Here is an 8,878-nt window from a genome sequence, read left to right as displayed (position 1 = left end):
TACGCTGGCGCCAAGGAATTTTCCCGCGGCCCCAAAGGAAATCTCCTTAACAAATTCGAGCCTAATCTCACAATCGCGTGCTGTTGCACCCCAATTGCCTTTAAAGCATTTCTTCTTCTCATTTAACTACTGCACTTGTAATAAACAGCGCATTCTGACCTACATTAATAATATCTACATGATGTTACAAGTGTTTTTTTCTTCTCCTCACCCAACAATTCTTCTTCGCAGGCTTTTGTCTCAAAACACGCCTCACTGATAAATTGAACGGCTCTGTCGCTGAGGTAATTTTCCCAACTGCAAATAGTGTGCAATCGCTCGAGGTGGAATTGATATGATCTGAAGTTGGGACAGACTGATATTGTGTCACTAATGTGAAGAGCCTTCTTCACGCGGGCCCCAGGAGAGCAAGCCAGAGATATCGCGAGAGAAAAGTCGAAGACATATCGTGAAAATTATGGCGGTGAGTATATAGCAAATTGCCAGGTCGCATATAGAGAGTGCAGAATCATCAATGAAAGACATGACATGGTGGAGGGAAATCAATGAATGCAAACCAGAGAAAATAGTGAGATATCTCACGAAATTAATACACAGCTGAGTTAATAAAAATGTTCCATATGAACACGACGAAATAAAGCCTTAATATTGTAATTCGAAAGTGTTACATTGGACGATAATTGCTTGGCTTTTCACCTTCTCATACACGCCGCAGTGTATTTGGCATGTATGAAAAATTTCTTTATTTAATTGCCGAAAAAAGAAGAGATATAAAACAAGAGTTTCCGTACCGCGAATTGCTTGAGATATCAGAAATATTAATTGCTGAAGCTTTTGGGCCGCCTCGTTTTGAAAAGAAATTCGCTTTTAACTAACCACATTTCACTCTCTATTTCTTCTAATTCTCCGCTTTTTTCCTTCTTTCTCTGTGCCACAGCGTCTGAGAGTGGAGGTGAGTGTTTGGATTCTTGTGCTTATTTGCACAGTGGCGGCCGCTGAGGACAAGGCGCAGCAAATCGTCATAAAACCAGCTCAAGTGCACAGAACGCAGCTCAAGGTGTCGCGGAGTCTCAATCCAGATGACATGGAGACGATCAATGTGCGATCCAACAATGGTGGCGTGGCGACGATCATCGTGAAGAAGCGCGATGGCAAGAGCACCAACATTCCGCCGCAGAGTACAAATGGAGAAATTGGGCTGAGTCGCGAAGAGGCCAGGCGGCGATACTACGCTACGGCAGGTCACTCGACGATCCTGCGGAAGGTGCCTGAGTCTCAGACTGCGGAGTCCAGCGACCAGGCCAGGTGGGCCACGTCGCCCCGGTCAGAGCTCCTGCTCAAGTCCGGGACGTACAGATTCTCTCAGCCAACCACAGTGCAGGAGGAGGGAAAGCTCAACATGATCAACTCTTTCATCAAGCACGTGGGCACCATGGAACCACCGTCCGCTGGACCAACTGACGTGTCCAAGAACAATGACCGTGACGCCGTGCACATCTCAATCCTCAGCAGCAAAACGCTGAATAAGGCCCGCAAAGTGCCCACTCCCGTGTTCATAAGCTCAGAGCCAGTGTATGTGAAAGACTCCGCCGCCAAAGTGAAACGTGGTCGATCAATGATCGAGGTCGGTGAAGACGGAATTTCAGTGGTGCACGGAATCAGGATGCCTGACGATGAAGTGGATAAAGTTAAAACGTGGCGCAATGCTCGAGTGATAAATGGTGAATTACAGCCCTACGAGAAGGGTTATAAGCCTCCACGAGCGGATGCTTTCGACATCGGTCAGTTAGTCTACGCGCAGACTGAGAGCGTAGACGAGGAGCGTCGTCGCAGCATCGGGCCCTTCTCGACGGCAGACAATTACTACCACAACTCCGATCCGGAAACCAAGCCCAAGAGTATTGGGCCATTCACGGTGAAGGACAATCTCAAGGGTGATTCGAAGATCTACCAATTTCGCACTAAGATCCCCAGCGAGAAGATCAATCGCCAGCTGCCTTCCAGAGGCATAGGACCTTTCACTGTCACCGACAACTCGCGCGTGGCCAACTCGAAGCTCATTGAGTACATCAAGAGGATCAATGAGCACGAGCAGAGGAGAGACTATTTCGCAGGCAAAGCCATTAGGTTTCCAGGCGATAGCAGCCAAGCGGACACACACTCGATCCAGAGGCGAATGCTCACCAGTCAGAGGAACACCATCTTCCCCGTGAGTCAGTTGTACTTGCCAAAAAATCGCTCCAGTGAGAGCGACAGATCCCCAGTCTTGGAATACGCTCATCCCGAATTCGGAGTTCAAGCGGCCAAGTCCGTTCCGGTTCAAGATAAGCCAGTCAAGGTGAATTACTACACTAAGGACATCCACAGTGATCGCTCGCCTTATGCCATAGAACCAGCTATGAACACGGATTACTACTACAGTGATTACGAGAAGAATGGCAAGTTTGGCCACGTGCCCTTTGGCGATTACGGATCGTACATGCACGGAAAGCCCGCCACATATCCCTACACATATGGCTACCTGAGGAAAGTCAAGGAACAGCCCTTTTGGATGAAGATCACCGAGCAGATGAGAAACACGTTCCAGAACAGTTTCTCGACTGTGCAACAAATGACGAAACCAGTCATTGATCCTCTGGTCGAGGCGGGTCAGAAGATCTCGCAGAACCTCGGGTTCGGCCATGGAAATCCGTCCAAGCAAGAGGCACAGGACAAGGTGGGAATTGTCGCACCAGCGGGAATTGGGGGATCAGCCCTCCTGCCAGCTTTAGGCCTGATGGCCAGCGGAGCAGCTCTGAGCCTGGGTGCTTTAGCCATGGGGAGGTTTCTAGACGTAAATCTCCTGAGGAGGTCAGAGGATGGAAGCCCTATTCTGGAGCACAAAGGCCTGCCAGATGGCGGATACTACGTGCTGGTGGAGGAGCCCTCAGATCACAGTGAGGGAGTGCACAGCATCCACAAGAGATCGATCGGCTCCAGCGAAGAGGAATCTCTGGGGAGTTTGCTACAGAGTGTCGAGAGCGAGCTGCCGTCACGGTCGAGGAATCGCTTCGAGGCACAAATACGTGAGACAAACTGGAGTAATCCCCAGTGTGCCAAGAAGGTGTTTTGTGAGGTGATGACCAAGCAAAAGCCAGACGATATCATACTCATGGAGAAGAAGATGGAAACACTGCTGAAAATGTGAGTAAACATACCATATTCATCTTATAGTCTCATGGGCTAACATTCAAATTTCTTGCGGGCGCTCAGCGCGGAGCGACACTTTTGACCGAGTTTTTCGCTTTCTCATGACATTGAAAAACACTCTTGGTGCTCGCGAAAGTAAAAATGCGAAAGAAGGTAGAATTCCTATGCAAATAATCACGATTGCACGACGCACTGTTTGCCATGTTAAGCTCGCGTCTACTTGGCTTTCTCTCAGTTCATTCATTGGCAAAAAGTGCATGTACCATCGTCAATCGTGCGGAGAATTTTAGTGTTGCACCGCTAATTTCATAAATATACATAGCACCTCTCCGATGATCGCACCATCAGCTAACAACCTTCTCTCTTTTATCTCTCTCCGCACGCCGCCCATCAGGATGCATCCAAGTTTGGGGACGAACCTCTCGAAACACTTGTCTGAAGTGACTGATGCCATCCGTCGAAGGGACTGTACAGCGTTTAACTGCTAAGGAGATAGTGCGTGATCGCGGATCACAAGGACACAGTATAACATCACATCCAGTTGCAACGAAGAGTGGAGCGAGATGCGTAGTTTTGATGGAATTTAAAATTACAGAATCTCGTCCATATTCAACGCCCGAATCATCAAACAGTTTTCCCCTCAGCTTAATTAATCATGATCATGATCATGCCGGGTTTCATTATGCATTAAATCCCATCCACATTTGCAAATCATTTTGAGAGAGTTCCGCCGGTAGGCTGTGTGGGAAAGTGAGAAAGAGTGTAGAAATTTTGCAAGCTGACGAAAAAGAAAATTCATTACTAAATGTATGAGATGAAATGCTATTTGTAATCCAAAGCCATTTGATAATTTATTGTAATGAGGTGTAACTGAAAAAACACTCTTAAATTTATTCTACTACTGTAACCTATTAGCATATTTTATAAAATTACTTTTGCCTTTCGCAAAATGTCTATGGCGCTGAATGTTCGCTTCAAATCCCTCACATGAAGGTAAAATACTTTCGTATATTTATGATGTAGAAATTGATCACACGTTGATTGTTAATCTATAATGTTAAAGTTATTACATTTCTATTGTAGTTTATTGTATGCTCTTTTTGAGAATGTATCGCTGAACATAGAATTTAAGATGATGAGGACTCCTTCGGAAAATACACTTACGCTACATTTTTTTACGTGTATACTTAAGTAATCTATATCAATATAGCTAAAATTAGGTAATAAATAAAGCTATAGAGAAATTCTGTCTAAATAATTCTACTTTATCGTGTGTAGCAAGTGAAAGAGAAACTATCTTCTCGCTTTCACTTGAACCCTAGAAAGAAGAAAAGAAATCCAGAAAGAAGAACTCGTAAAGAGAGTCTGCAAGTGTGAAGCATTAGGAAATGACCATTGAGTGTGAAGCAAATAAAATATTTGACAATGAAATTGAATGTGGTTAATGCATTGCCCCTTTTGAGAAGTTCACACGGGAGTTCCGCGGTGAAACTCCCCAATTTCAGCAGGAAATTGATTGTGTCGAGTAAAAGGTGACACGCACAAAAAGTCTCATACGCGTGCGTAATTGAGTGAAAGTAAAATGATCAAATTTTGCACTAAATATCATGAGGTTTGAAAAGCTGAGCAATTTCATTGTTGAAACAAGAGTATCTCAGTGAATTGAAAGCTTTAGCAGTGAAATTGATTTCAACTCTAAAGATTGGATTAATTGATTGTTTTGCTTTTATTGCTTGATGTTTGATACCTTCAGGCGAATTCAACAGGGAGAGTCATAGTGCAATCACTACATTTCGCTTTTTATTAATTCCTCTCTGACTTTTTTGATCCCAATTTCAATGCCGGATTTTTTTTCTGAACAATAATCCTTCAATTATTACTTTTATTACTCCGTAAATCTGATTTTATGGGATACGCACGAATTAATACCTCTGTCATTTAATCAAATCTCCAGAATGATATTCAAATGAAAACAAGAATGGCATTTATAATTGACATAATTGTCATCCTGAATGAACTATAGAGATGCAAGGCAATCAAATGAAACTAATTCGGAGACAATGCACTCGCATTTCACTCTGCACAATGTGCGATAAGTGTTGGATGGAGATCTCTGGTGTGGTTAACCTGTGCCATCACTTATGAAATTGCTACCATTGTTTCAGCCATCCTCACTCCAGAAAATGCAATTGTCTGCCAAGAAGTTACTTTTTTTGCGTATTTAAAGACCCATCCACATGCGAGGCACTTCAGTTGAAGTTGAGCTCGAGTGGAAGGATGAAATTTGAGGTGGTTTGTGGTGCTTTCGTGGTCCTCTGCATTGTGGAGTACATCAAGGCTCAGCCAGGAGGGAATGATGTGGCTGAATTGGATTACAGGACACCATCGAATTCCCCTGCAGAGACGTCCCTCAGTTGGACTGATAAGGCTAAGAGCTTGATAAGCGGTCCCACAGGACAAATCGTTGTGAATCTCGCCAAAGAGATGCTGAGTCGATCGACTGGGAATAGTCAAGTGCTGAGTCTCAATCTGACCAATCTCTTCATACTGCTCTTCCTGAAGGCACTCATCTTTTCGGCAGGACTCCTCGGAACCGGACATTGGGGTGGCGGAGGAGGAGGAGGATACTATGGACGAGCCAGAAGTGTCGAAAGTATACATACATTTGAAATGAGAGACCTCGGAATTACTTCCACTTCCGCAGTCACAAGAACTTAATCAATTCCCATTGATTGCCCTTGCAGAATCCTTTCTGGACTATGACGAGGTTCCCCTAGTGCTGGGCTATCTGGCGAGCGAGGGTTCCGGACAGAAGGGCTGTCTCTATCGAGCAGCATGCCTCGCACCCTACAGCGCACTCGATTATGCAAAAGCCGGTCACGCTGTTCTCAAGGGGTCGGAAATATTCAATCCGTAAGTCACATCTTGTGGCCTGCCCAACTGGGAATAATCCGTGAATTGTCTCTTTTTATATCAAATGCTCTATATTTCAGAGATTTGAAGCACGATTTTCACTACAATCACATACTTAAGGGACTCGAGAGGGCCGCCATGGAGGGAATCGAGAATGTACCTTGCGAAATGGTCTATCCATGCTCATCGTGGCAGAGCATCAACACATCGGCCAAGTGAAATACTTCAGAGATGGAGATAATTAGTGTAAAATTTATAGTCTTGTAGACTCTGTGACACGCTGATGAAGATGAGAAGCATTAGTGATCATCCAATAAAGGTGGTTCAGGATTAGCGTCGACTTCCACTCTGTTGAGGGCCGTTGAGTACTCTTGGTAGTTGATAAAGCCATCATCATCCAGATCGGCGTCTTTCATGAAGGTGTCAATTATATCTTGAGGTGGTGGTCAAAGGGGAGGAAAGAGAAAACGGAACAAGTGGCAAGATTACCATCATCCAAGCGTCTCAATTAACTCACCGACAATATGCTGTAACTCATATTCAGTGGCATCGTAATACTTGTCTCTGTCGATCCTATGGAAAGTGTTTTCATGCTGATTGGCACTGTGGAGGATTTCCAATCCATCCAGCATGTCGTTATTGTCATCGTCATGCAATTTGAACTGATAAAATTGTTTCTCCTCCAGTGACATATGTTCCACCTGCTTGTGTTGTAGGTTAATCGCCTTTAGGTCTTCTTTTATGTGCCTGAAAACGAAAGTGAGGCAGCATTAACACCTCCAGTGTGACTCTCTCCCGCGGAAGTTTGGAATTACTCGTCGTCGTGCGTTAGGTGCACATCCAATTTCTCTTTGTACGCCCCACGTTCGCCTCTTGGATGATGCGGACCCCTTTTCGCGCTCACCAACCGCAGATTACTTCCAACCGCCAAAAAGATTGCGCCATACAGCCAAATCATGGTGTCTCATAGTGATTGTCTGTGTTATCAAAGCACACAATTAGATAAATTTCAGCTTGAAACCACCAACAAATTGCCACTGACTCACCGTGAATGCTCATAAATTTGACGTGCAGAAATTCCCGGTTGTCAGGCAGCAGATAATCAATAAAACGAGGGGAAAGCGAGAAGGAGAAATTCGCAGGGATTCCCAGAGAATCATTGGAAATTTTGTCAGATGGCATGAAAGTCAGTGTAGAGAAAGGACATCGTGGCGGGAATTTCCAACAATAAATAACTTAGACTTAATAAAGTGATCTGCAGCTAAGAGTCAATTGAAGCCGAAAATTGACATGACAATCGATGAGATTCTAAGATGAAAATGTTAATTAAAATTTCTGACTATAATTATATCTTAAAAATGAACGAAATTACTTAAATAGTTTCTGAATCAATAAGGCATTTGACTTAGAAAGTGCTGCAGTAATTATTTGGATTAAGATATTAAAATAATTTTCATGGCAAAAATGCTTTAATTTTGCTATATTACAAAGATATTAAATTCCTCCTTTAAGATAGCGTCGGAATGGGCCGAAGAGGCTACTCACGTTTTGATAAAAAAAATCTCTTCGCACAACGTCTTCAGCCGGCTTAAAGGAAGACTGGCCCACGGATCCTCTCTCTAATGCTGTATAGTAAATGTATACAGTGTGCTATGTATGTAGGGAGCATTTCTGCGGAAATGTCGCTACAGCGTATGCGTATACGATGGATATTTTATTGATTAAAGCTTTCCAGCAGGATATAGCATAACAGCCCCGATGCGAGGTGTTTGTTGCAATATAATGTGTAATGGATACACAAATGCCCAAACTCTCGGAACATTCTGCGGCCACGAGAAAAATTTACAATTGAAATAAATCAATTGTAAACTTTCTCATTTGTCTGATCTTGGGACTGGCTGAGGGATGAGTTCAATGGATTTCTCGCGAGGAAATCTTTTGTGAGAGTTTTACAGCGAGGGTGTGGGAAAATTGTTTGGCGAACATGACATCTAAAGAATGAAGAATTATCCGAGAATGGCACTCCGCATATCCTTCCACACATGTGCGAAATTAATTGAATTACCTTTGTTTTGATGAGGCTTAAGCTGTCATTACGTTCACCACGAAAAGTCTTTTAAAACAACATCAGCGCAACACACAAAAGCTATAACGCAACATCACACAAAAAAGACCTTTAAGCCAAAGTTTTACCAAAAAGTTTTCTGTTTTATCCACTCTTCATCCATTATACATACACTAATGGAAGCAGTACATATATGTACCCATTTGCCGGAGCTGCCATGGAGAGAGAATCTTCTATGTAGCGACGAAGCGGGAAAAAATGAGTTCTCATCTGCTCGCTGTGCTGCTGTTGTTATAATGCTGCCGAGAGCCATGGGTTGGGGGACCTACATAGAGCTTGGATGTATGAGCACACAGCGATGATCTCCCCACAGTCGACTCCATCAAAAGCCCACCCACCCGCCACGGCATCCAACATCGTCCATCATGCTCTGGCTCCATCCCCCAGGACACCCGCCGCCCACTTGGCATGGCTCCCACTCACTTCCTCGCCGCCTCCCGCCCCCGCCCCTGCCCCATCTGCGATGATAAGCCCTGTGTGCCATCAGCGGCGCGCTCACATATGCAAGAACTCGGGATCCGTTGCTTTTAGTCGGTAATTGGCTAGCAAACCTTTTAAGTTTGCTCCGTAACGCATAGAGCTCACCCGCACGGAGCTCCGTAGAAATGGGGAAAAATTAGTGCTACGTTTTTGGCACTTTATGCGACACAA

General features: G+C 44.3%; 3 protein-coding genes across 3 annotated transcripts; 2 read left to right on the top strand and 1 right to left on the bottom strand.

The window, feature by feature from the left end:
* The first annotated feature begins 400 nt into the window (after positions 1-400).
* LOC132264884 (uncharacterized) lies at positions 401-3,755 on the top strand. The gene is made up of 3 exons (XM_059765218.1): positions 401-463; positions 938-3,183; positions 3,584-3,755. The coding sequence occupies exons 1-3, from the start codon at positions 458-460 to the stop codon at positions 3,675-3,677; spliced, it is 2,346 nt and encodes a 781-aa protein (XP_059621201.1). The 5' UTR covers positions 401-457; the 3' UTR covers positions 3,678-3,755.
* A 1,711-nt stretch (positions 3,756-5,466) lies between these two features.
* LOC132264883 (uncharacterized) lies at positions 5,467-6,321 on the top strand. The gene is made up of 3 exons (XM_059765216.1): positions 5,467-5,842; positions 5,934-6,102; positions 6,183-6,321. Exons 1-3 carry the CDS (start codon positions 5,467-5,469, stop codon positions 6,319-6,321), a joined length of 684 nt encoding a protein of 227 aa, XP_059621199.1.
* Positions 6,284-7,226, bottom strand: LOC132264717 (multiple coagulation factor deficiency protein 2 homolog). The gene is made up of 4 exons (XM_059765007.1): positions 7,149-7,226; positions 6,918-7,079; positions 6,620-6,849; positions 6,284-6,535 (listed from the first exon to the last, which is right to left on the bottom strand). The coding sequence occupies exons 2-4, from the start codon at positions 7,058-7,060 to the stop codon at positions 6,402-6,404; spliced, it is 507 nt and encodes a 168-aa protein (XP_059620990.1). The 5' UTR covers positions 7,061-7,079; positions 7,149-7,226; the 3' UTR covers positions 6,284-6,401.
* Positions 7,227-8,878: the final 1,652 nt, after the last annotated feature.

Source organism: Phlebotomus argentipes, unplaced genomic scaffold (genome assembly GCF_947086385.1).
Source record: "Phlebotomus argentipes unplaced genomic scaffold, Phlebotomus argentipes genome assembly contig_2, whole genome shotgun sequence".
In the NCBI taxonomy this organism is placed as follows: Eukaryota; Metazoa; Arthropoda; class Insecta; order Diptera; family Psychodidae; genus Phlebotomus; species Phlebotomus argentipes.
This window is presented reverse-complemented; position numbering and strand designations above follow the sequence as displayed.

Excerpts from the sequence above, each read along its gene's own strand:
- LOC132264883 (XM_059765216.1), top strand. The coding sequence starts at position 5,467 with ATGAAATTTGAGGTGGTTTGTGGTGCTTTCGTGGTCCTCTGCATTGTG. Across the intron at positions 5,843-5,933 it reads ACGAGCCAGAAGTGTCGAAA|AATCCTTTCTGGACTATGAC; the intron begins GTATACATACAT and ends TTGCCCTTGCAG. Across the intron at positions 6,103-6,182 it reads GGGTCGGAAATATTCAATCC|AGATTTGAAGCACGATTTTC; the intron begins GTAAGTCACATC and ends TCTATATTTCAG.
- LOC132264717 (XM_059765007.1), bottom strand. The coding sequence starts at position 7,060 with ATGATTTGGCTGTATGGCGCAATCTTTTTGGCGGTTGGAAGTAATCTG. Across the intron at positions 6,850-6,917 it reads CACCTAACGCACGACGACGA|GCACATAAAAGAAGACCTAA; the intron begins GTAATTCCAAAC and ends TTTCGTTTTCAG. Across the intron at positions 6,536-6,619 it reads TGAGTTACAGCATATTGTCG|ATATAATTGACACCTTCATG; the intron begins GTGAGTTAATTG and ends CACCACCTCAAG.
- LOC132264884 (XM_059765218.1), top strand. Across the intron at positions 3,184-3,583 it reads ATGGAAACACTGCTGAAAAT|GATGCATCCAAGTTTGGGGA; the intron begins GTGAGTAAACAT and ends GCCGCCCATCAG.